Raw genomic sequence first — 27,884 nt, 5'->3', positions numbered from 1 at the left:
CTCTAAAAACTACACTCTTGCTGCTCATCATGAGTTGAGATGTGTCCACTGGACACCAGCACATCACCTTCATGCTCCTAAGCCTGCAGGTTCAGACAGGCAGCAGAAATGGGATTTCTTACATTCCATACAAGCTTGGAACCTGTCTTGGACTAAAGACAGAAGCAACGGCAATTTGCTGTCATTTCCATCACTGACAAAGGCATCACTCTTTAGCTATAACCTTAAGCAAACCCAAGCCAAAAAAAATATTTTCTCTGCTGAGGGCTCTGCATCTCAAGTTTAATACAGCAACGATGTCTTATCACTATGATACCATTCATGAATTTCTTTCATATGCTCTGCTGCATATTTTAATGGTGCTATTACTCTCAAACTGCTATACAGGCTATACAGCTTGTTAGCAAAAGTACTATTTGAAGATTGTCAACAATTCACTAAATTTTGCATACAGATGATAAATAGGTTGTGTTGGCTAGCATGGGAATGGAAGGAACGAAAATAGGGTATTGCTCAGGGGATCTTAAGGCAAGGAAGTTTGGAGAGGGTGAAGGACATCTGTTCAAAGCTCTTCAATACAACGATTTTCTCCACGTATTTGTGTAAGTCACATTTTCTCTCAGTATGTTTTCATACTCTGTTAAAGGCTACCAAGATGAGGACTGACTCTGTGTTGATATTGTGCTAGAAAGCATTTATCTAAGTAAATACACATAAAAGTAGGAGCAACCTTCTTCCATGCTATACCCTAATGGATATGTCAGGTGTGGAAACAAGTAATTATCTATTAAAACACGTTATGTTTCAGTTGTCATTTTTCCCAGTATTTCTGCAGTACTGTTGATAAGACAGGCAGAAAATACATTTGCCAGGGATAATCAATTTTATGAACAGTTACCTATGAAATACTAGATGTCAGAAGCGGTTTTGATTTAAAAGTACCTTTAAGGAAATCTCAGAAATTAGAGACACGACAGAATTTAATTTTTTCCATCATCACAAAGGAAATCAAAGGTTTGTTCTTATCATTTACCTGCTTCATTATGGGTGAATTAAACTGTGGTACTTTTAACAAATGATTCCTACTACATTTCCTTATTTCTTATGAAACATCCATTTTTTTCCAGTACCCTGTAAGCTACTATAAGCAATCTTAATCGCATGCAAATGCTTAAATTTTATATACGTTTGCTCAAAGCTATTCTACTGGAGAATATACACCATTTAAGTGGAAGGAGACTTATCTTTATTTAAAGGAAAATTCTTATAAACTCTTTACATGGGTTTCACTTGACTTTGTTTCCACTTATTGAAAGCTAACAGATTCAACAATACTTTTAATGACAATTTCAGAACATATTTAATTTTATTATTATTATTATTATTCTGTTATCCAGTATAACATAAATGGTGACATTTACCCACACTTAAATATTGCTTTCTTATTTAAAAGCCTAATATTTTAGAGAGAGCATCTTCTAACTTACCTTGAGTAACAGAAGTGTTTGAAAATGTATATTGCTGACAGGTAAACCATTTAAATAAAGAGAGATGTCTATGAGTATTATTTACACAGGACATTTAGGCTCAGAGAATTCTGAACTCAGTGTAGAGAAAGCAGCTTCTAGAGAAATTCAGAGCACACAACCCAGATCCCTACTCTGAACTATATTCTCTTTTTAATTATACAGGAAGAGCAGAAAAACAAGCCAACTTTGCCTGAAGTTAGCTCTTGTGAATATTCCCCCATCCCTCTCATCCATAAACAATAGTATTTGAACCTGGATAGTTTTCAGCATTGGAATCTATATTTCAAGGAGCTCAAATTGTTGCACGAACTTCTTTCATCAACAGTGTTACTTATCCTTTCAAATATTACTTACAGATAGTAAAGAAATTGGACTGTGAAGGATCCCTCTGAGACCCCACTGGACACTTTCCAAAAGTAGATCATTTTACTGTATTCTATTTAATCCTTTACACACTTTTCAATCCAGGTGACAAGGCTGAGAGGCATATAAACAAAACAGTTTTCCAATAAGACTGTACAGCACAATTAAGGATGAATCACACAGTACTGTAACACGTTCATTTGGTCAGCAGAACCATTGTTCACTTTTCCCAGCTTGCTCTGACAGTAATAGCATGCGAACTAAGTGCTGGCTGCCTTCAAATTGACACTGAGATTTATTCCCTGGCATCAAGAAAACCTGTAGTTCCATTTAATGGATGGTAATTGCCAATACTGGATTAAAAAACCCTACACATTCACAATATTTGCCTCTCTACCTTTTGGCAGCTGCCTAATGCTTCCTGTCCATCACAAGAGATTGATGAAGGTTTAAGTACGTACATAAATTTGCTAAAGGATCTGTGATGTGTAATATCCAGATCTGCTGATGGTTATATCTTATCTATTTTATTTTATTAAAAAAAATACCAGAATTAAACTATCTTCTTAAGATCAGAAGCCCAAAAGATACACGAAGAGCTTGAACTATAAGTGTAAAAAAAAAAAAAAAAAAAGGTCTTGCCACTCAAAATTATATGACTGCATGGAACACATTTCAGTAAGGGTTTTAAACTTGGGAAGTAATAATAAATTGGTTTTAATTGTAAGATTACATATGACAGATATAATAATAATTACCACTACTTTGCAAAGCAAGTTATTTTAGAATAAGCTTATCTTGTACTTTTTCTTTTCTGTCAAGATTTTTAAGTTCTCATACTCATTAACATTGAAAATAATTACTTCTAGATGACATACTGTAGAAACAGAACAGCAGATCAAAGTGTGATAGTCACAGTACACATCCATCGTAGACTGCAGTGCACTTCTAGACTGGGGGTAGTTCAAATCATCATCTTTAGGTACCACCTCTGGCAAGAGCTGCATAGAGAGCAGCATGTGATAACTGAGGACTCCTTTTCCCCAAAAGGGGCAGAGTAAAAGTGAGGCAGAGTTAATCTCAGTGCTTCTGTGACTGAACAGATTTCACAGCCTGCAGTGTGATTTCCATACTACTGGAAGATAAATCCCAAGCTCTTGTACATTCATATGCTTAAAGTTTTAAAGCAAGAGGTAGCTGCTTTTATACCAGATAAATCTGATCACTATCTATGCAGGGTTAACTTTGACATTAACTTAAAAGAAGCAACTGTACTGCAAATTGTTACTCTCAACTTACCTGGTGCTAGCCCAGCAGTGGCAGGACTTCCCATGGAGGGGTGGGAGAACAAGGCTTGAGAGAAGGCAGACATACTGGACTGGGATACATTACTCAGCCTAGAGGTTGATCCTCCTTTAGGAATAAACTCACTTGCAGAAGGATTTGGTGTCTGTTTAAAAACAAACAAATTAAATGTTTATTTTAAATGTGAAGAGATGGACAGTGCCTACTTGGTAGAAAATACCTTCTAGACAAGCCTACTAAGTGCAGGGGATATATTTAAGTTACACGCAGCTTGCTGACAAGAACAGCAGATACCGGAAGCTGGTCTGCACAAACAACTTTAAACATGTTTCTAGCTTATGTCTGCAGTAGCATTAGAAAGCTTTCAGCTGATTAATAAGTTCATACAAACATTTTGCAAAAGACTTTCCAGAAGCATTACATTATACAGTTGGAGAACAGACTTGACACTGAGAAGGTCTCACCACTGCTACACAGACTCTTCCTACATGACTTGAGATCTCATCTCAAACTAAGTAGCAGTTTCAAATTAAAACAGTAAAAATTATTCCTACTAAAGAAGTAATTCCTGCTTCTATTTCTATTTATATTGTGAAGTTTACTCCTGCTTGAATTACCTATTCCATTTGTGTAACCTTTATTATTAAAGTTTAATTTGGTGCCACAGAATCAAACAGCAGCAGGGTAACCATCAAGCATTCAGTATTTATTAGTACATCAAACATTATAACACAAGCAACTTTTAATTTCTATTAAAATCTGTGCACAGGGTTTTGTAGGTTGGGGAGGGGTGTTTGAGTGTGAGTTTTTAGGGTAGGGAGGGTTAGAAGAAAATCCTAATATGATCTCAAAAGGCAAAAAGCTTATTGCACAGCCAATTACAAGAGACATTAGTGGAAGTAAGCCAAGAAATAAAACTGATTATTACATGAACACACTGAAAAGCCCGAAGATTACTTAATCTTCAGAGTACCTCTCAAAAGTGTCTTAACAAAAGAGGTAAACTGAGAAGATACAAATAACTGCCAATAGACAAAGGATACTATTAAAATAATCCATAACGGCAGGGTTTTTTAAGCAAATTACACTGGATCACTTTGGTTTTAGAGAGCTGTAAAACGACCAAGTATATCAACTGTTCGTTAAATTACCAATATTGATTTTTAACAATAAGAATGAAGTGGCAGAGAAGTTAGGTTAGTGCCAAATTAGAAAGAAGTGCGATTACAAAATGCTAAATTAGTGAAGAAAAATATTTGAAAAGTATTCTTTGTGTTAATTTGTTTTTTAAATTTTTATTTGAATACTTCAACCAAATATCATAGTAATAATGTATTTCAAAACAGTGGAAAAGCGAGAGGATTCTAAAAGCTGTAAAGTTAAAGGGGGTGCTCAGACCTAAAAGCAAGTAAGAATGTTCCACCTTTAAGCACACAGTAAACTTTAACCACTAACCACTTTGCGACATTATATGTTAGTCATGCTGTATGTGCATGTGTCTGAATAGTCAAAGAACAGCTCTAACCAAATATGAAGCAAAACACTTAGATTTACATGGGTAAAGGGTCCATGAGAATCTTAAAACTCTTCAAGCACATTTAAAGGTATACATCAATGTAGCAAAACAAATGGTAAGTTGCATCATACAGACTGAAACCAAATAACTGTACATTTAAACTCAAAGGGTAATACTCTGGACTTATCTGAATTTTAGGTACAGGAATAACTAAGAGAATGATGTTCTTCTAGGTAGAATCTGGCATGCAACAATTCTGCCAAATCCACACTGAAACTGGAGAAAATTATAGAGGTGGTAAAGAGTAGAGTAGAATTCATACAAATAGTGATACAGTTGAAAAGTCATCATCAACCAAAACAACCAGGAAAGCAAGGGACAGAATTCATAGCTTCTTGCTAAAAACACGTAATTCCAAAGAACTACAAAAGATCCACGTTTTTCCACTGCTAAAACTTGCAATGATACATCCACAGCCCTATCACACCTAAATACTGTGTCAACTACGCAACCAGGGCAGGACACAGCAAAAAAACTGAAGCATGCAAGTGGAGAGAAAGCCACGTTCTGGAAGATAACCTCAGCCTTTCCTAGAGCAGCTGTGAGTTCCCAAAATCCCATTCATATCATTCTGGGTAAACTCTTAACACTTTCACCAACCGATTCAATTAATGCCTACAGAACACGGCAGCTTTTTATTTCCAAATGTATTCTGCAAGTTTGCATGGCCCAGTTTCGGTCTCTAAAAGTTGCTTATCTATCATCATGTCAGAATGAAGCTGCCTGAGAGCTCCAATTTAAGTGGTGTTTTAATTTATCCAAGTGAAAAAGCCAAACCCAGCAATCTGCCAGAGCAGTTTGTATTTACACTGCAGAATTACAAACACAGTAGTGGGTCAAGCCTGACAGAAATTCCATTTTTATTCCAATTTTCGGTTTCACAATACAGGATCAGAACTAAAGCCTGCTAAGTTTGTGTTGTTTCTATATTACCTTGATGAAAGCATTTTATATGACTAAACAGCTTTGATTTGCACAGCTAAACCTTTTACTGTGAGAAGCCTGTTTTACTTTTGTATGATGTTACAAATGCAAAATTGTACTCCAAGACTTTCCCCATTGTTAAAAAAGGTGATTTAACTTTTTCTTCCAATTTTAGAAGACCCTGCCACATCCAAGCTGTTTCCTAAATACAGAAAAATACCTGAGCTCCACAGTCGCTAGCCAGAATAAACTAACCATAAAGTAGTATAACAAAATTAAATAATTTGTGGTCAAAACTAGTTCATACTTTGTCAGAAAATCCAAAGTTTAAGCCTCAGGCCACATTTAAATATATTACATCTATGTGAAGCTGCACTTTAAAAATGTTTCTGAAAGAATACAAGTTTTCATCTGAAGTAAAACTATTTTTTCAGCATATGCCGCACTTGCAACAAAATAATTAAAAAATATAACTTTAATAGCATGTAGGTTAGAATAAGTGACTATGCTAGCCTAAGTGAGTTAATGGAATATCACTATTAGTTCTTTAGTATTTTCATTATTTTTCAAACTTTGTAGACAACCTATTCTGCACCAATGAGCACACAGATACACCAAAATTAGCAGGCCACATGGTCAATGGCCAGTGATTCAAAAGATTATGTTCTCGGTCTAGAAAAATACCCTGCTTTCACTCTGGCAACTCAAAATACAAAGTGTAAATTCCAGTGTTAGTTTCACATTCAGATCAATGGCAAGCTTGAAAATCCATCTAAAAGGGGACTATGCTTTAAAATCCTACATGGCATCTTCACAGTTTTTCAGCTAGAATCTTACCAAACCTCCCAAAATGAAGTTGAGTAAAAAAAAAATATATTAAATTTTGATAGGATTGAAAATAATCTATACCTTATTAGTAAAAAACATCTTCATGTTGTATTATGTTTAAATTTCCCAAAAGCACAGCTTTCAAACAAATGTCACTTAATTAGTCATTAATTACTCATCTCAGAGTAAAGTAACTTATTCATGCTACACCAGGCTTCAAATTTTAAGTCTGAGTAAATCAGGATTGATGAAACAAGGTAGAGTGTTGAAGACTTTCATTAAAACTTGGGAGTAATTAAAAGAATGGAGAGGCAAGAAATACTTAGAGGACATGCCAATGAATTATGCAATACTGTGATGTTAAAAAAAAAAACAAGCAGCAAATGCACTTTCTAAAGCCTAAACAAGAAACAAAGCCCACCAGCACTGCTTGCACTATGCAACCCACTAAAGACTGTAGTTTCAGTTTCAAATGCAAATGTCCTATAAAAAGGTACATACAAAATTATTTCAAAACTATAATTAACAAGTTTTCAACAAACAGTGTTAAGCAGACACAAGTACAGCTGTGTCAGCTATGTTAAATTTTTCTAGCAAGCCACCTGAAGTAACCTCCAACTCAAATTTGCTAAAATTATCATCATTCCCCTCAACGTGACCAATTTAAAATCTCATCCCCCTTCTTTCAGTATATTCATTAAAATACTGTCAAACTAAAGCAGGGAAACAACTTCCCTAGGCATTATGTGAATCAATATCTGCATCATACATTCTTACCAGAATGATTCCATGAAGAAATTTCACTGAAATACCCCATTTTCAGATTCCTTATATCTGTGCTCTCTCAAAGAGAAGAGCATTTTTTTCAGTCAGCTTTGCAAAGAAACTTCCAGAAACAGACCATGAAACTCAGTTCATCCGGCTTTACATACAAAAACAATTCCTGTACTTCTGTACACTAGAGAACGCAAAATGCTATAAAGCACATCCAAATACAGTTCAAATGAAGGCTGAATTTAGTCTTGATGCAATTAGTAAGGATGGAACCACAAGAGAAGTAAAAAAGCGGGGAAGGACTATAAAACAGCTCATTTGTGTCACTATTCAGCACAGAATCATCCATCTGGTGGCTTTTATGCTTCTAAAGATATAAAAAGAAATACAATTAAAATATAATATGGAAGAGAAGAAACAAATATTTTGTGAGTACCACCAAAAAACAATTCGAGGCTCCTTAAAGGAAGGTGCAAATGAAAGCAAAGAGCAAGCCAAAGATCTCAGCTGAAGACCATCCCTGGGAAGACCACACAGTAACATGCAACACCACTGTATGTTGAGGAGTTGCACATATCAACAGATATGGTCCAGAAGATGAAAATTCCTGTTTCAACCACTATCCATTTCCCCACATGTCCTTTTTCATCTACACTCCTCAGTGATAAACTCCTAAGGCTGCACTGCTGCATTCACACATAAATGAACCTTCCCCCAAAGTACGCTGTAACATGGGGATGCACAAGTCATGGAGCCTGTGGAAGGTCATGCCAGGATCCCACAGGAATACTGGAAACCACCCTTCTCTCTCTCATACCCAATTTAGCATCTGACAACACAGAGCTGCACAGCAGCAGTAGAGCCACCAGCTCTGCTTTGGTAGCTTTAGCACTCCTCCCTTAGATCAGTCCTGGTCCCACATTCTACCAAAGCCAGCTACCTACAGCAAAAAGTAGGCTGATTTATTTCAGAAGAATGTGCTAATGTACTTACCATGCTAAAAACTGGATACAAGCCTTTTTGTCCTCTTTCTATATTCTCTTTCACCTTTAAGTTCATGTTGATCTGTTCTGACATCCCAAATTGCATAATCCTGTAATGGTTGCAGAAAACCACTACTCAACTGTACCCGTGCTGTAAGCAGGGCAGTCTTCTACCAGTCTATTTTTGGCATAGTTTTCAGAATATCCCTTAGAAATTCAAAACCACACAAACGTGTTGTTTGGTTTTCATATGTGGTTATTTTTTTGTTTGTTTGTTTTTTCTTTTTAGGGGGGGTTTCTTTGTTATTGTTTTATAAGGGACAGATGCGCCATCCAGAGCTTCACCTTACACAGAGCGCATGGCCGCAATCCTGCTGTTGCCAGGAGGATTCCTTGTTAACTGTGACATCAGAGAGTGACATGTTCTGGGATGTCAGAGCAGCCCAGCAGACACTGGAGGTCACCAAGGGCTTCAAAGCAAGTCTCTTGCCTTCCCATTATGGCATTTGTGCAACTTGCTTCCTTATCTCAATTACTGTGACAAGTTGTCACATCATCCATACCATAAGCTCTAATAAAACTTCAGTTCAATATTATTAGCTGTATTGCTCTACTGCTCTTTCAGAAGAGTTAGAGACAACTTCATTGAAACTGAGTAAAATTTGTTAGCTAAAGACTTTTTTTTTTTGAACCAGAACACAGGCTCAGAAAAAGAAACCCTACTAGAAAAGTCTCATTACATTTTAGCAAGCAGATCTCACAAAAAAGTAAACTTCTGAAGACTCAGACTATTTCCACATTTCTTTAACAAAATACTTAAAACTACTGTAAAAACTATCAAGTTTTAGAAGTCCATGTTCTGGATGAAAAATATTTTAAAAATTCAGTTCTATTATTTCTTTTTGCTCAAGAAACAACCAAACCCAGTTATTCATGGTGCTGAAGAACTGATCTATATAACAAAAACTGCATTTATTCCTACTATTTTAAGCAGAAGTGCAAATTGCTTTTATGTATAAGGCAGTGGCATAATACCTCCAGATATTTCCTGGAGGTACTGGTTATTACATATTGCTGAAGAACAAACTTTGATTTGTTTGGTTGTTTTGGGGGGTTTTTTGTATGGTTGGTTGGTTTTGGTTTTTTTGTTGTTGTGGCAGTTTGGTTGGTTGGGTTTGGGTGGCTTGTTGTTCTTTTGTATAGTTTTTTTGGGGTTGGGGGGGTTTGTTTGTTGTTTTTGTTTTGTGGTTTTGGTGGGGTTTTTCATTTGTTTTTTGTTGTAGTTTTTAATGCACATCCAGGATGCAATTCACTCTTTGGACTCCACTTTTAATCCATATAAGTGTAAGACAGTATTCAGAGTAAATACAGTTGGTTTATAAATTCATAGCCCTGATGAGAAAGTGTTTTACAATGCATGTTGTAAACTGCCTTGACACCTTTTAGACAAAAATCTCTAAACATTGCACCATGAAATAGTGCATTCCCACACCTTAAACCACACATTTGGAAAAGTGGACATTCAGATAGACACATGAGCTTCAACACCTGTTCGGCACTGCACACCCTCAGCAACTGAGATGTAATTCTGCTCTCACATCTTCAAACAAATGAAAAAAATACTCTCAAACAGATGTACCTCCATCATAATTTAACCTTTCTACTTATTGCTTAGGACTCACCATCAGCCAAAATCTAGTTTGTATAACCTATGTTCACACCCACAAAAATCCCTAAACACCTTGTATTTCAAAATACTGAAAAGCACTGCCATCTGTGGATTATTTACATACTGAGGTAGAAAAACAAGGTCAAACTGAAATCCCAGCATGAAACCACCCATTTTTAAGTATCTTTATGTACCAAATTTCTCCAGCTTTTTTTTTTGTGCTTTTATAATTTAAACTTCCAATTTTTAGTAGTTTGAACTTCATTTTAGCTCTTAGAAAATATTCACACTAGAATACAAAGATTACATCATATAATACAAAAATCTTACGCTGTACGCTGTTTAAGTCAATTACACAGCTGGGATTCTGGCACAATAAAGGAACTTGGGATTACACCCTTCAAAAGTCACACGCTCTGTTTTTGCCGCTAACCTTGAGGGGACCTTGAACTTCTCATTGCCACACTTTCAACACAACTTTGAACCGCACAGGTCCTAAAAAGACAATTTTGTTCCTAGCCAGAAGCTCCAAGTTCCAGACTACTAACTCTCCAACCCCCAGAAACATTTAAGTTTTGCTGCTCTACTCTAAGTTGAATAGAACAACAACAAACCTTTCTGTAATACAGAACAGCAGAGAAAACCATGTAGGTAGGACATGCACACAAACAAATTTGAAGACCAATTATGTTTCTCCCTTCTCAAAGCAACTGTCTAGTGAGTAAGGTTTGCACTAAATTCAATTTGTCAGTCTTCTCTCCCTTGAGAAAAGTGGAGCTTCACTGGCTCCAACCACTCCTCTGCAACCATGCCTGGTCCTTCTACCAATCCTTCCTTCATGCTTCGTATTTACTGCCACAGTGGCTTTGCTGCTGCAGCAAAACGGCCCAGACAGACTTGAGGCCAAATGCCCCTACGCAATGTAGGATCAGTTTGCCAGCACCACGCTGCTCACGACTCCCATTTTCAGTAATGGGGAGACATCCAAACATCAAGTAATACAACACCCGTATTGATATGGAAAGGCTCTGCTATGAGCTTCATTTTGGCTCTTATATGGCAGAACTTTAATGAACTCAAAGAAACTCTTAAGGTGCCAAAAATTCTGTAATAGTTATATGCCTAGTGTCAATTTACCCATTTCACTCACTTAGACATCAAAAAGAACATAACCCTCACAGAAAGACTAAAGTAATGATCACTGAAGAATCAAAAGCACCGCACAAGTACAACGCAGTAATAACAGCAGTGTTGTAGTTATAATCACTACAGTAATTTCCACCTAAACCCCATCTTAAGGGACATCAGGCAGATTCCTCCCAGACTTCATTATCATCCCAAGGATAACCTGCTGGTCCTGTATGAGATATGCTCAAATCCAGCAGTATGTCTCCCCTCTTACAAAGTTGAAGAAAATTCAGAAATAAAGTAGCAATGAAGTTTAACACACAAGTAGAGAAATATACATTATCCCAACATAAAAATTAAGAGTTTACACTTTCTGATCGTGGTGTTTACATCTTCAAATTCTGTACTGATGGAAATTTTAATTTGCATTAAGTATCAACCATTTTAACAAAGAACATGAATTTTACCAGTAGAAATGCTCCTCACATGAAAATGAAATTAAAAAGGTTGTGTGTGTTTGCTTTTAAAATACATTTAATGATTACTTTTGCTTCTCCTCCACAGATTATAGCATAATCAAGCAGAGTACATAGCACAGCAGTGTGAAGGGAATAAAACATCTCTGCAAGTCACTCTCCTGGAGGGCCACTATGCTGACTTTGTGAAATACATACTTCAACCAAACTCAACCCATATTTGGAGTAACTGCTTCTAACATTTTCCAAAATTGAAAATAAAGCATCCAAAATACTGAAAAAGTGACTAGTAAAAAATAATTTTACCTGTAAATTGTTTTCTGTGACTCTGTTCCACCAAACCATATTGATGGGTACTCCTGTTTTACACCTGTCAGCCAGACAGCCAATAGGGTTCTTTGATTTTCTTGCTTTTGATCCCACCGGAACTATCCTCTCATCCAGCATCCCCAGTCGATACTTCCTGGGCTATGAAAAAAAAGGAGAGAAACCAGGCCACTCCTAACAACCCTCATCTAAAGCTACGCTAAGATAGGTATTACACTGTGATATTATTTCTGGATTGGTGGAATAGGAAACAATTTGCAAGTAAAATTTATCTGAGACTGTTTCCTTTCAATCCTGACTATTTGGTTATAATAATCAACACTTAGAGAAATTAAACTTCAGGGACTAGCAATTATTTGTAAGCAAAACTTTCTATCACAAGTCAGTCACTGAAATATGAGTGCAAATTTGGGAATTCTGAAAGAATGAGGAATTGTATTAAAAAAACACGTATTTCTCAAATAGATACCTTCAATCACATCATAATACTGAACTCTAACACTTTCCTTCAGATTTCTGTGGAACAATAAACAAACATTGGCTTTTGTATGCTGTTTTTAAAGTTCTGATTTTCCAAGACTCATCTCTTGAAGACTTGCTTTTAAGAACTCTAGTAGAACTGAGTAGTCAACTGCAGCAGACCTCAATGAGAAAAACACCTCTGCTCAAATTAATATTCAAAAGACTAACTTCAGCTGCTGTCTTAAGTGAAGACAGACAAGAATTACTATGATAAATACATTGGAAACTGACAAACTTCAGAAAATAAAACATGCTTCAAGTGAAAATAGAGAACATACTTGTGCTTTAAGTGACATTTCTATTACAGTGGTAATGATATCAACAAATGAAACTATTTATAAAGCATGATACGAACATTTAAATTTTAAAAGCACACTGTAAGAAAAAAAAATCCGTTAAATACTTTCAAACAGGCAAAGTACACAAGTTCTCCAAATTTCTCTATATTTTCAAACCAGTGCATACTGACCTCAATAGTAAATACCACTAAAAGAAATATTTCATCATGCATGTATATTTAGACCAGAATTTTTATAGCAAGTATACCAACAATTTGACTAAATTGTAGGGGGTTGGTCTGTTTTTCTTTTACTTTTTTTTTAATGTGAAAAATCCAACTATCTTCATCTGATTACAGGCCAATTTTCGATTAATCAAATCTTAACTTACCTTTATTCAGATATCTACTTCATCTGGCACCTTAGCAATCTTAGCAACATCTACCCTGATTCTAATTTAAAAAATTGTTCCTCATGAAACAAGGTGAGAATCCAGTTGGAGAAGATTTCTCACACACAACATATAAAACACAGACAAAGCCACCACAAAATGGCTGCAAACCCAAAACATAAACAGATTTCCCCCCCTCTACTTCCCTGAAAATTTTCAGGCTGAAAGCTTTGGAAAGAATTAAAACTGAGTGACCAGTACCTTATTTGCCTAAAGAAAAAAGAACAAAAAAAGGCCCCTAAAGATACTATGACTATGAACTAAAAAGGCAATAAACTCCATGAAGTTAACCAACTTTATTAACAACAAAGAAGACTGAATTTTAGATTTTTTTATTATTTTTTTTTTTTTTAGAAATTGGGTAAACTCTGTGATGAGTAGACACAAAGTCCTCCCATAGTTCAAATGCAAACCTGATCATAGCAAATGTAAATATTGGTTGTTTATTGGAGAATGACTCAACTATTGGGCAACTTATCATCTTAGTAATTCAGGAGGACTGATAATATCATAAACTGCAAAGCTGTAAGGCCTAAGAAGCCAGACATACAAATAATGTTGGACTTTAGGGTGGGGTTTGAACACAACAGGTGTTTTTCTTAGCCTGGCAATTAGAAATAATGACAACATAATGAAGAGTAACAGTTTCCCCATCTCTCTCCATGTTCTACCAAGTGCAGGGGCACAATCTGCCTCAGACCACTGGACTGTAACTCAGTGTCCAAACACGATCCTATTCATAAAGGTTCTTTTAATCCTCCATAATAGAAGGTGATCTATAAATATTTTTAAAAGGAGAAACAAAACAAAAGAGGAGCTGAGCCAATGTAGACGGAGGCTATTTCAGTTACAATGGGATTCAGATTACAGGCAATAGAATGAAACCATATTTTAGGTTTTATGAAGGACAAAATGGGGGCAAGCAACAGTCAATTCTATGCCATAAACAACATAGAGCCAATGTGAGGTCATGTACCAGCAGTTCTTGGCCTAGTGGTATGAAAAAAAACTAAAATAACTAAAAATAAACTCAAAAGTGGGTGAGACTAAAGAATTTTACTTTCATTATCTTCCATAAAACATCGACAGATTACTAGGCCAGTATTTCATTGTTCAGACAGACATTAGAAGACAGACAATACAATATTAACATTTGAAAACATGTTTCAGTCTATTTGCATCAAAATAATTCTAAATTATACTTTTTTCAATGAGCAAAACAGCATCTGATTCACAAATCAAATCTGAATTTACAAGAGACCAGAAAACATGGGAAAAAGTATTTGCCAAGAGGAGAGATTCAATAGAAAGGGAAGCTCATATAGTCTGAGCAGTCTGAATAAGCACATCAACTTAGCGACATCCCTGCCTTCTGCACAGAGCAGCAAATAAAGCAACAGAGGCAGAACAGCACAGCTTGAGCCAAACAAGAACTCTGCATCCAATGATCATTTCTGAACTGATGGATCTACCTAAAACACAAGAGCCATGACAACCCAGACTAACAAACCTAACTCTTGGCATGGGGACAATTTCTCTTAATGATTACAAAAGCAACTGCATTTTTCCTTCCCTCAAGTCTTTCTGAGAGGTAAAAAAAAAAAAAGTGTTCAACTGTGCAGATGAAAGGATCGTTCAACATACTGAACTTTCTTTTTTTGGGGGGAGAGGTGACTAAAACATGTAAATACTTCATAATCCTTTAGCAATTATTTCTCAAATTAGGTTGCAACTTCCAATGTGGTTACAAGTTGCAAATGAGTTGTAAAAGGTTAAAAACATCACAATTATTTTTAAATAGAAAAATAAGGTTAAGCTACAATAATTAAAATGGAATTTAAGAGAAAGGCAAAAGGCAACAAACCAAACTATTGCAAAGCATTGCTGGAAGAGTTCAGTTCCTCCACGACAAAGAAGTGAATCAGTCATAATTACTGGCTGCAAATGTTTACATGAGGCAGGGAACAACTACCTACCTTTAATTGCTAGCAACAGCTTGGCTCCCCAAGGTGAGAAGGGTAAGCATTTTCAACCATAGCTAATAATTACAACCCTTGCCCTGTAGAACCACATTGTTGCCAGCAATTAACGATAGGAAGCTGTTGGTTGGCATGATTAGAGAAAAGGTATCTATTAGGAGAGATAAACCCCCAAAGTCTGAGAAACATTACACTTGAACAAAAGAAATCCACTCTAAAAACAAAAAGGTCCTTCCTGAGTAGCATCTTCACATCAGAACACTACTACAGATGAGTAATTTAATTAGCCCACGCTAGAAAATATTCCTCAAGTCAGCTTAACTGCTTGCTTCCCATTCATTCAACAAAAAGTTTGGGAACATGTTTCACAAGTCTTTCTTCCTACTGTTTGCTCTAACAGTGTCTTCAGCCCTAGTTCCTGCCATTTGGACAGGGGGCAATGTCACACTCCCTCTTCAGAGTTCAGGGTTGGACATACCACTAGTGTGAGATGTTCTAAGCCTATCCTAGAGGAATAAATCCAAACAAGGAAAGGTTCATGAAGATTCAAACCGTACAGACTTCTCCTGTCTCATAATTCCCATGTAATATTTAAGTCTGGGTAAGCTGACAAATCAAACTACACAGTTTCAACGCTTTCTTCCACTGAAGATCTGCAATTAGATTTTTTTTCAGGATCACTCATGTCCCAAATTACATTTCTGTTCCTTAAAATGCACTTACTGCTAGTGGGTTTTTTATTTTATATTTACAAGACATTTTCTGTACCAAAAAATGCACAATTAAGTTTGGCATACAAATAACATGAGCAGGCCATAGTGTTTTAAACTATTGTGAATAATCTGAGCTATGGTAATGCTGTCTATGAGCATATACTACTGAAGCAAATGCAAGTGATCTTAAGAGTTCTCCATCACAGGCTAAATTAAGCAGTATTACCTTAAATTACCATAGCTAAATGGTATCACAGTAGCATTAGCTAGGGCTCATCTGTTGTACAGCAAGTTGACTGTATATGCGTGTACAAACAGATAAAAATAAATATTACACTATCAAACAAGAAAGATCAGGTATGCAGTATCATATTTTCCTTGTACTACTTAAAACAAAATTAAGCAACATATGCTATTTTAAGTTTCAATGTTGATTTGTTTTTCTAAGACTTCAGTTTTTAACAGAAGCTAGTGGCAAAAAGACCATTAGAAAAACAGGTTAAACACTCAGCTAGGGTGTTAGTCTACTGATACAGAACCAAATTTTGTTGTATTATGTCTTGAAAATCAGAAGTTAACGAGCCAGTGGTATCATCACTGCTATCTTCATCCAGCAGCCATAACTGATTAGCTGGATTAAGACAGTATTTGGAACACCCAGCCATGGATATGAACTTCAAATTTTACTGAGGAAAAGCACAATAGTCCAGACAGGATCCCTATCCAGGTACAATCAACTGAGAAGCATCTTCATAGTGATACAACTATGTAACTGGATTTAGTAGCAAGTTCTACAGGGCAATACAGCTGAACATCAGGTATGTGGCCAATAGAGCTGCAAAGTCCTTCACGTGGTTTGGGTTTGTTGCTACCCGAGACACTTTCTTCTCTTCCTCTTTCATTACAACCTCTCACTGTTAGAGAGTAGATGACACTTGTTTTCTCTGTCTCAAATTCTCAATGTTGGAAGCATTTTTTTTTCACTTGATATGCACAAAAGAAAAGGAGCCTGGTCAACAGGACAAAAATAATTGTGTGCTTGGTTGGTTGTTGTTCATTGTTGGGTGGTGGTTTTTTCTTTTTTATGGAAAAAGAGTATGCTAACATTTATAATTTATAATGTTCGCATATTTACAATTATAAAGTTTAGAATGTTATACACTGGGGTTACAAGTACTTATAGACTAGCCACCTTCTCATCTGGAACCATTTTAATTTTTTTCTTGAAATCCTGGACTTGGCTCGGAATAAAACTTTCACTATTTGAACAGTATCATGCAGAGACAAACAAAAAAAAGATTCTTTTACCCAAACAAAATGTAAATATGCAATTTTGCATGGAGATAAGTGTTATTCCAGAGCAACGTATTTGACCACTGCAAAAAAACTGCATGCTTGGTTCAATCAAATTTTAGAGCAAAGGCTACAACAGATCAGGCTTTACATCATGCATTTTAAGCCACAGCTAAGGAAAAAAGTGTATTTATGAGTAAATACACTGAAGACATGAAAATCCTGAAGAGTTCAGAAGCAGCTAAGGAAAACAGACATATCTTTAAAGCAAATCTTTTCTCACCAATTTTGCAGCCTAGCTAGGTCGGATGAGGTAGGAATTACCAAAACAGCTAAACCTAGCAGAGATGCAGTTATACTGACAAAGTTCTTTACCAAGAAACTAATACCACCTGCTGAATTGAAATAAGCTGGTGGAAAAGCAGGCTTTTTCCACCATTATTAGAGCAGATAGTTCTGTGTACTGAGGACTTGCCAGAGTGTCACCACCCCAAGATGTACTTTCAAAAACTCCGTTGCTAAAGGAGCACACAGTGAACAAACTACAGGTTTTTAATGTTTAAAGGTCTCTTTTCTAATATGCCAGGTGGTTTTATGTTACTTATAAAAATAGTGGAAAAATTATGCACAGTTAAGAACCAAAAATACAGGTAAAAGAGGACTAAAGACTGATGCAGCTTTTACTCTGGTCCTTACTAAGCACATGATTTCTCAAAAATGGTGTATTTTCTAGTCACTTTAAATATTTGTATAGTGTCCTCAACAAACGTGTGCACAAATTAAAAAAAACCTTCAATTATTTTACTGCAAATCACTCTTAAAGACCACATACGCCTTGGCATAGAAAGAATCAAATAAAGCTTGTAAATATAGGCCAAAGTATCTTGCACAGTAAAGTTACATTTTTAGTTAACTGCTTCAGGTTGTAAGCTGCACCTGACAAAAGTCTAGGTGGCTGACAAGTTATGCTTTAAATTTTGGGAGTTTTAGATGTCTGTAGGACATAATATATAACCGACCTGCTTAAGATACAAAACCAAGACAAGCAAAGGTCTTTTTAATACAATTCCAAGGTAAGTGCTGCACTACACAGTCATCTTATTCTGTTCTTCTCCTTCAAGTACAAGGCAACGAAAATATGACAAATCCTCAAAGTGTTACATATTTTTAAAAGGAAGTGCTTTAATAATCTGATCATTTACATGACACAATGACCACTAACCCACAGACAAAAATGCATGTGAATAGATTGTCTCATGTCACACTCTAAAACAAAGAATATCATACTAGTAGCAATTACTTAGACAGCAAAAGCACATGAGCAAGAAACAATTCCAATAACTATTCCAAAGAAAAACTTAACAGATTAGATGACATCATAACCTTAATACTTTATAGATCAAAGTAAACATCATACTACCTGTGAACATACATTAGTTTTCTCTAAAAGCATAGTGTGTCTTTCTATATTCCTGCAACAACTTTTTTTGCATCAAAAAAACCTAGTGTTTTATTATTACAGTTGGGGTGTATAATCCCAAAAGAAAAATTTCAGGTTTGAAATAGAAATTTAGCCCAGATACATTATAAAAATCTGTGCTGTCACAATTCTGCAGTTTACAACACAGTGACATTACGTGGTGTTTGGTAATAACCCCTCAACTTCCCAGAACATGATTCATGCTTCTGAGATGGAATTCAGGAGGCTATGAAACACAAAACAACCGCCTCAGCACATTTTCATTAAAGGTAAATACAGTAAGACCAAACATGGCACACATGCCTTTTCAATGAACATCACCAAACAATCCAAAAATCAGAAGAGGTGTCAAGACAGAGCTGGAGATGGGAAGCTGGAAAGAAATGTAGCTTCCCAGCAGGGAACAAAGCTAGATGGAAGACAGGACACTCAAAAATGGATGAGCAATAATTTAGGTCTCAAGAATTTGGTTTCCACAGGATCTGAAGCTAGCTTTATTGTTTTAACATGAGAGGGTAAACTCTCCTTGTACTCATTAAAAAGCCTGCATTTATGAAGACTAGGCTTACAGACAGTCTCTTTTTCCAAAATAGTTTTCTCTGCATATTTATTACTGCTGGTCAAAGTACATAAGCTACAGAAGTGTGCTGTCCAGTCTCCACAGAGAACACCAAACAGCAGCACCAGGTGTTCAGTGAACTTCAGTCTAAATAATCTCTCACATACTTTCCATTCTAATTGAGTTTAGAGCTTTTTGGTCCTGGCTTTAACTCACCTGAAACCAACAGAAGGAGTTCTGAAAACATTTTCTTCAAAATACATACAAAACAGAACTAGAATTGTACTGAAAGTTGTTCATTATAGCAGTTGGTTCACTCCTTGTAGCCTGTGGACTAAGAGTGATTCTCACCTTAATGGTCCTCCTCTAGATGTGACTGAACAACAACAAAATAATTAAATGGAAATAAACCAATGTTAGGAACTTTTCAGAAGAGTTCAGTTTCCATGAGTATTGAAGGTATGAAAAACAAAGTAAAAATTGTAAAAGCAATGCTTTCACTACCCTGTCAGGCTGAGCAGTGACAAGCGGGGGAACCCTTTAGCCTGGATTTGTGGCAACAGTCTCAGAACAAATTTAAACAGAAGTTTTATCATAGATTTTCTTTTTAGTATATTAAGCTGTCACTCCTTTGGCAAGATATTCTGATCAGTGATATAGGCACATGTTTTTATGAACTATTTACCAGAACCACCAAAATGAATGCAAGGAGTTTTCCAGACAGATCATTTAGGGGTTTAGAGAGGAGCATTTTTCTAGATAATGGCTAAAGCAAATTTAGGAAAAACACCCAAGAAGTTCAAGTTCAGAATGCCACCCTATTTTTAACAAGCATAACATGTATTTGAATTAAGAATAAAATAAGTGTGACATCACTATCATTCTTGGGAAAGAGGGTTAGTGTAGTACTAACTCTAGTTTTTGTTCCATGCTTCACAAATCCTATTTGTGCATTGTAGATTAATACTTACCTGAAAATCTTTTATAGGAAATTCACTTTAAGGTTGCTTGTCTTACTGCATGAGGAGTTACAGCAACCGGACAGTAAATCCAGAAGGTTTTACGGTTGACAGAACCTCCACCAAGGCTCCATCTACAGAAATACTTAGCTCCTTTGATTTCATTTTAAGTATCCTATAAAAATGTCTTTAAATAGTAATCTTAGCTTTCCTGAAATCTAAAATTGAAATGCAGTTTAATAATTTCTAAACAGAGAAAACAACCTCGAGAATGTTCATAAAAATTCAAGAACTACGTTTACTTCTTCAACAAAAAACAGAATGTCTTTAAACATCAAAATAATCACAAGCAACTTAAATAGCCCGGTCACACTAACTAGTTTCAAAAAAGCTGTCTAATTAAAGAGCAAGGATATTCAGAATTCTGATCATGAAGTCTTTAATATTTTATTGATATCAAATATTTACATCTATATGGCTAGCTCACTGTTAAAGCGCTGCCAGGATAACATGATCAGCAGTATTCAGAGACAATAAAGATTAATAAACTTAACTTCCTTGCTTAACACAGCTATGTATTACATGGTTTTATACAACATAAACATGCAGTTTTTATATAGTTGCAAGTAACTTAACAGTTCTAAGTATTCAAAATATCACAACTCTGATTTGTAAAGGAAAGTGATTGCTCTTTATTCACTTACCAAGACTGTATTATATCTGTCCTCCAAGTCTGTGATAAACGAAGGAAATGCTGGTTTTGCCAGCTAGTTCAGAACAAACAAAATCTTAGCCCTGGGCTCTTAGCAAGAAAACAAAGTTTTTTTCAAATAGTAGATGTTGTGAACACCCACACTTGAAATAGTCACCAAGGCTCCCTTTAGAGTCAATGAACAGAAGCACACGTTTCCAGAAGGCCATCTATCTTGTCTTAGAGCAGGCGTCAAGCACTGGCCTGATGTATCACATTGCTCAAAGCCCTAAGTAAACACCAATTACTGGGGCGGGGGGGCAGAATTACCTGGCACTCAAGCATTCAGTGCTTTTGAGGAAATCACTTAAGGCAATTTGAACAACTTTAATTTTTTAAAACAATACCAAAAATATTAAGAAACTATATCCACAACTACTTGCAATGTATTGACCAGCAGTAAAAGTCTATCACAAAAGTGTGATTAGTTTCTTGTAACAATAGCCATCAATTTTTGTCCACTTAAAGCAGTCACTGACATCTTGTCTTTTCCAAAAGACTTTCCTCAATGTGAGCTGAATGTTCCTTTAAGCTGCTCATCTCTCTTTACTGACTATAGAGGGAGCCTGGATGCCTAGATTTCAGACAACCGAAGTAATATTAGATGAAAGCTTCCCCATTACTAGTATTAATTAACAACCCTTTATACAAACATACATTACAAAATAGCAGTCATAATAAATGATAAATTATTAATATGCAAAGCAAAACAAACCTCTTTCAGTTAATGCCAGTTATGTCTGAAATATTAATTGGAAGTCAATCAGTTTCACAGACAAATCTTTCTCTTGATACTATTTTAGCAGTAAGTGACTTAGCTTGCTGATTTTCTCTTGGGAAAAAGAGGGTTCAAGTCAGAAAAGACTCTACATCAGCATTTGAGCTTTGAGTTATTTGAGCTTTATACTCTAACATTAATCTGTTTCCATTTTATACTGTTTTAATTAATTTTGATGTAACTCTTGGAGACAGTGGTCCCTCTGGTAATACTTCTGTATGACAGCACATTTTCTTTTGTGTATGCAGTTTATACATATAAGCACACACACTTGCACGCATATATATAGTGCTTGCAGACTGTTAAAAAGGAATGGATTATTTGCATTCCTACTATCTTTAGTAAGTGAATAAACAATACACATATAGTTGTTTACATCCAACTTCCAATGAGCTATATTGGTATTAAGGAAAAGGGCAATTGGGAGATTCTGTGTAATTTGGATACATCATAATATTAGGAAGTCAACACTCTACAACAGCATTTCATTTCAAGGAACATCAGTCTAAAAGGCCAACTATGGTAACTATCTTCAAGACCACTCTTCACCTGCAGGAATGATACATAGCTGCCAACTGCCAACACACAAATAAAGCTCTTTGGAAAGTCACCAGCACACTGATGCAGCTTACTTTCAAGACAGTATGTTATCAACTACAGAAAAGTTCAGGATCAGGCTAATAGAGTGGTACAACACGAAAGTCATCAGTGAAAGCAAAAACCGATAACTGGTTGGGACAAGGTAACATCTTTTTTGATAAGCCACAGTTCACAAGAATGAGAACGAACTCTGGTGTAGCCAGACTTACGTCTCTTATTCAAGTCACTGTGTTTTTAAGTCTTTAATTGGAAGACATCACAGCTTGTGTTGGCACAGGTCAGAGGTGTTTGAAGGTGCTGTCTAACCCTCAGCAAAAGAAAAATTCCTCAATATAGATCAGAAGGGGGGGAAAAAAAATCTCAAACCCTAGCTTTCCAATATTATTACAGTGTCTTTCAAACTAAATGCATTTCAAACTGTAAGAATTACTTTCACATCATGTACAAATAAATGGGGGAATGATTCTTAATGTATTCAGAACTTGTTGCCATGAAGGCTTACAGGTTGCTTGTGCCTCAGTACCATCAAAATAATTTGTTTTCAAACTCAATGGGCTATGTCCTAATTTTCATATTCAAAACATTCTTATAAAATTCAGTTTACAAGTGTTTGGAATATTGTTTAATAGCAGCAGCAGTCTGATCTGGTGTAGCAAAAGTAATATCTTGTTTATACCAGCAGCAACAAATTAAAATAAATCTAGTAACATTGGAAGAATCATCTTTATTTCACGCAGCATTTCAAGTAATTCCAGATCATCTTGCCTGTCAACTCATATACAAATATGCTACTTAAGACTTAGTTGTTGCCTACCTTCCTCCTTTGAGACACGCTTAGGGCAGCAAAGTCATTAAACAAGGATGAATTCGGTGAAGTTAGTGGATCTGTAAAAAGAAGGTACAACAACATGTTATACATCTCTATGAAAAATAAACTTTGCATTTTACATTTTTTAACTTATTTCTGTATGGAAAAAACCTTTGGACAAGCTAGCCAAACAAAGTTTAGCAACCACACTGCTAAAAATACAGCATTTATTAGATTCTGTGCAACTGCTCAAATGGTGCTTATTAGCAGAATTGAGTAAAATTAATTGCTGGTGACACTATTTAATGTCTATCTAACATTTCAAAGCCTTCATCTCCAGTTACCCAAAATTAGTCATCTTCTGTATAACATAGTATTACAAATAATGATGGGGATCTTACTTTTTCTGTCACTGTTCTGCACAAATTTAAATCAGAACTAAGGGTAGCAAAAGTCTACATCCTGACAGTAGCTTTTTATTGCTTTTTCTTTGTACCTATGCTTCCTTCCCAGAGCTGAAGCAACAAAAAAATAGCAATCACAGATGCAACTTAAAACTCCAAACTGCACAGATAGAACTGACAAATCAGTAGATGCCTGCCAGCTGTAAACACTGGTGTTTTGATGAAACACTTTCTTCAATGTTAATCAATACTCCTTAAAAGTATAATTCTACAAGTGAAGCACAGCTTGTGGAAAGAGAAGAAAAGGACTTGAGACACAACAGAATTTAAACTGGATTTCCAAAAGTCAGTCTGGTTTCTCTCCTTCACATGCATCACCATCAGTATTTGGCCTGTCACAAACTCTGACTGCATTTAAAACTGAAGATCTCCACTGCCTTGAATAGTTCATTGTTCAACGGGACAAAAGAAGAAGGATTAATCACAAAACCTACTGGAAATGAACCAGGAGAAAGAAAACAGAAAAAAGTCACCACAAATTTCAACTTTAAAGCAAGTTACTTTTACAGTACTTACTATCATGCTTAAAAAATTATAACCCTAGTAAGTAGACTAGCTGCAGGGTCAGACATGCAAATGAAGTTCTAGAACATAATTTACACAGCAATTTTCAGAGCAGAAATATATTTTAAACATATGTCCTCGCCATAAGGGAGCAGAACATTCTTCTTTAAAGACCTTAGTTTGAAAGCTACAGCTGAAATTATCTGCAGTGATTCTGAAAAGCGCATTACAGATGTTCAATATACCCTCCACAAGAATTTAGTGAGTATGTAGGCCAACACTACAGAGACATTTTGCAGTTGGAAACCATGTTCCCTATAGCAGGTAAAAAATTGTAAGATGTAAAGTACTGCTTACAGGACAAAACTTAATAGCTATTAGAAATCATTAGTTATGCAATACATTTCACAAAACCCGTACACCCTAAATTTAAGAATAAAAATCTGTACATTCATTCCACACAATAACTTACTTGAACAGCACAATACAAAGGGGTAGCACTGCAGAGCAACAAAAATGCAAAAATGCTTAAGCTACCAGAGCTTTATGGTGGATATTCAAACCAGCATTTCACTTGAAGTGACAAGTCTGATAATGACTTTTTTTAGTTTATTTCCACTGGAGCAAAGAGAAGGCTGAAAATTCATGAGTTCAGTAGCACTCAGCTTCGTATTAAAAGTAATCACAAAACACACTACCGTTAAAAAATAAAGTTCTAGTGTACCTCAAATCAAATCAGAGGAGGAAAAAAAACCAACTCCCTTAAGACTCAGTTTTGCAAAAGTCAATCTTACATTTCTTACTTTTATATATATATTCCTTTAAAAGCACTTACCATGGCCTGCATACTGCTTGGCACTGTCATTGAGAAGGCTAGGGGAGCTGCTGCTATTTGTCATCCTCTGCAAAAATACAACACAAAAGTGTACATGTAAAATAAAGCTGTAAAAGACTAAGTGAAGGCATTGGGGATGACATTTGGAAAGTTTTAAAAACAGACTTTGAAACCTGTGCTCATTCCCCATTTAGCAAATACTCTCAGCAGACAGTAGTTTGTAGTTGACAAAAAAGCATCTTGCTCATTAGTAATGTAAACCAAAAATGACTGTATACAAAAACTAAACACTATCTTAATGAATTTATTCTAATTGGGAGGGTCTAGCAAGCCTGTGGCTCTCCCTGTACGCTGTAAAAATGTTAGATAAGCAAAGAACATCTCTCCTTAAAACACTCTCCAACACTGCACTCCTGGAACAACTCCTCCCTTCATTATACACGATCATCACAGCATGAAAATTTTCCAACTAAAAATACTCAGTATAGCATTTGATAGATTCTTTTGAAGAAAGAACCTTTCAACAAAATCACACAACTCTTATAAGCCAGCAAGGCATCCGAAACCACCTCAATATTCCTCCTAGCCTCCACCTGCTTCTACGTTCCTCTAGAGAAATGGTCTTGCAATAAACTGGACTAAGCAAGGCAGTGCCGCTCTAAGAGTTACCACTGCTTTGATAGAGAAGTTTAAAAGTGTCTCTTCTTACTCCTGCTTATTATTCTCTTTGACCAGTCTCCCAACAGGAGGAAAAAAAAAAAAAAAGGTGAGAAGAAAAGCAAGGCAAGCCCAGGAAGTGTTCTCCATCACTGAGAGAGATGACCAGTAATTTGTTAAAATATTCCCTGGCATGCTTTTGGCCCACATCAACCAGGAGTTTCCCAGCCAATTTCCAGGCACTATTCAGCAGTTAAAAGGTTTGAGATCCCTTCAAACAGACAGTTTGCATGCAGCCTCTGCTTTGCCGGGTAAGCATACAGCAGCACAAACAGGCCATTTCTGCACCAGCTGGCCCTATGCATCAAGGACAGTTTCCAGGCATGTTTAACTTAATAGTCTAGACACAGACCAAGACTCAAAACTGGTCACTGGAGTTGTTCTTTATGCTTATATTTTTCCACAGTCAATCTCCATGATGGTAGCAGAGGGCAAGAAGTCTAATACATTATACTTAAATGCTATTTCATTTAATTCTTGACCAGAAAGAACAATAATCTGGAGTAAACTGGGTAAAAACAGAGAAGAACCAACAGAAGCTGGAATGTTACCCAGTATGGTAGAACTGCAAACCTCCTGCAATTCAAGTTTCTCAACATTTGCAGTTTTCATAGTACCAAAGACTTCACCAGAAGTTGCAGCTTTTAATATTTGTATCTAAAAGGACTAATACATTGTGTAAAGTAATTTTTATGTAGAAAGCAAGTTGTTAAAAAAAAAAAAAAATAGCCTGCATTATTAGAAAACTAAGTTGAACAAAGTTTTGATAAAATTTAGGTACTTCAGCAGATATCTTCAAATGTTACCCTCTCAACGTGCTCAATCCCTCAATGCTGCGTGGTTAAACAGGGAGCTGCTGGGTAAGCTCAAGTGGATGAGAAAAGTTTATAGATCATGGAAGGAGGGGCTGGCCACTTCCCCAGAGGAAGTCAGGACAATGGAGGTGTTTGCCTCGGTTGATGAGGACTGGGTTAGGGAGCAGTTATGCAATCTGGACATCCATAAATCCATGGGTCCAGATGGGATGCACCCACAGGTGCTGAGGGAGCTGGCTGAGGTCATTGCTGGACTGCTCTCCATCATCTTTGCCAATTCTTCAGAAACAGGAGAGGTGCCTGAGGACTGGAGGAAAGCAAATGTTACTCCAGTCTTCAAAGAGGGCAAGAAGGAGGACCCAGGTAACTATAGACCAGTCAGCCTCACCTCCATCCCTGGGAAACTGATGGAACAACTTATCCTTGGTGCCATCTCAAGGCATATTAGGGATAAGAGGGTCATTAGGGGCAGTCAGCATTGCTTCACCAAAGGGAAGTCATGCTTGACCAATGTCATTGACTTTTATGAGGAGATAAGATGGATGGATGATGGCAGAGCAGTGGATGTGGTCTACCTTGACTTGAGTAAGGCATTTGACGCAGTCTCCCACAGCATCCTCACAGCTAAATTGAGGGACTGTGGTCTGGATGAATGGGTAGTGAGGTGGACTGCGAACTCGCTGAAGGGAAGAAGCCAGAGAGTTGTGGTCAGTGGGGAAGAGTCTGGTTGGAGGCCCGTATCTAGTGGAGTGCCTCAAGGGTCAGTACTGGGGCGGGTATTATTCAATATATTCATCAATGATTTGGACGAGGGAATAGAATGTACTAGCAGCAAGTTTGCTGATGACACCAAGCTGGGAGGAGTGGCTGATACATCAGAAGGCTGTGCTGCCATCCAGCGAGACCTGGACAGGCTGGAGACTTGGGCAGGGAAAAATCTAATGAAATATAACAAGGGCAAGTGTAGAGTCTTGCATCTGGGTAGGAACAACCCCAGGTTCCAGTATAAGTTGGGAAATGACCTATTAGAGAGCAGTGTAGGGGAAAGGGACCTGGGGGTCCTGGTGGACAGCAGGATGACCATGAGCCAGCACTGTGCCCTTGTGGCCAGGAAGGCCAATGGCATCCTGGGATGTATTAAAAGGGGGGTGGTTAGTAGGTAGAGAGAGGTTCTCCTTCCCCTCTACTCTGCCCTGGTGAGACCACATCTGGAATACTGTGTCCAGTTCTGGGCCCCTCAGTTCAAGAAGGACAGGGAACTGCTGGAGAGAGTCCAGTGCAGAGCAACAAAGATGAATAAGAGCGTGGAGCATCTCCCTTATGACAAAAGGCTGAGGGAGCTGGGTCTCTTTAGCTTGGAGGAGACTGAGGGGTGATCTCATTAATGCTAAAGGGTGAGTGTCATGAGGATGGAGACAGGTTCTTCTCGCTTGACAACCAGTGATAGGACAAGGGGTAATGGGTACAAACTGGAACACACAAGGTTCCACTTAAAT

At 36.7% G+C, this 27,884-nt stretch overlaps 1 protein-coding gene across 6 annotated transcripts in view; it reads right to left on the bottom strand.

Moving 5' to 3' along the window:
* The window catches only part of PAN3 (poly(A) specific ribonuclease subunit PAN3), an 82,146-nt gene that overhangs the window by 33,169 nt on the left and 21,093 nt on the right, over positions 1-27,884 (bottom strand). For 5 of the 6 annotated variants that reach the window (XR_011737537.1, XM_065830289.2, XM_071804542.1 and 2 more), the window contains exons 3-7: positions 24,857-24,923; positions 23,060-23,130; positions 20,821-20,883; positions 11,862-12,023; positions 3,192-3,342 (exon numbers count right to left, since the gene is read on the bottom strand). Coding sequence is in view for 5 of the 6 variants with exons in the window: in XM_065830289.2 (XP_065686361.2) it covers positions 3,192-3,342; positions 11,862-12,023; positions 20,821-20,883; positions 23,060-23,130; positions 24,857-24,923 (514 nt within the window). In the remaining variant the exon portion in view is untranslated. The remainder of the gene's footprint in view (positions 1-3,191; positions 3,343-11,861; positions 12,024-20,820; positions 20,884-23,059; positions 23,131-24,856; positions 24,924-27,884) is intronic. The other variant, XM_065830311.2, reaches the window with a different exon arrangement.

The sequence above is a fragment of the Patagioenas fasciata genome, chromosome 1 (genome assembly GCF_037038585.1).
Source record: "Patagioenas fasciata isolate bPatFas1 chromosome 1, bPatFas1.hap1, whole genome shotgun sequence".
Taxonomy (NCBI): domain Eukaryota; kingdom Metazoa; phylum Chordata; class Aves; order Columbiformes; family Columbidae; genus Patagioenas; species Patagioenas fasciata.
The sequence above is the reverse complement of the archived record's forward strand: the minus strand, read 5'-3'. Positions and strand labels throughout refer to the sequence as shown.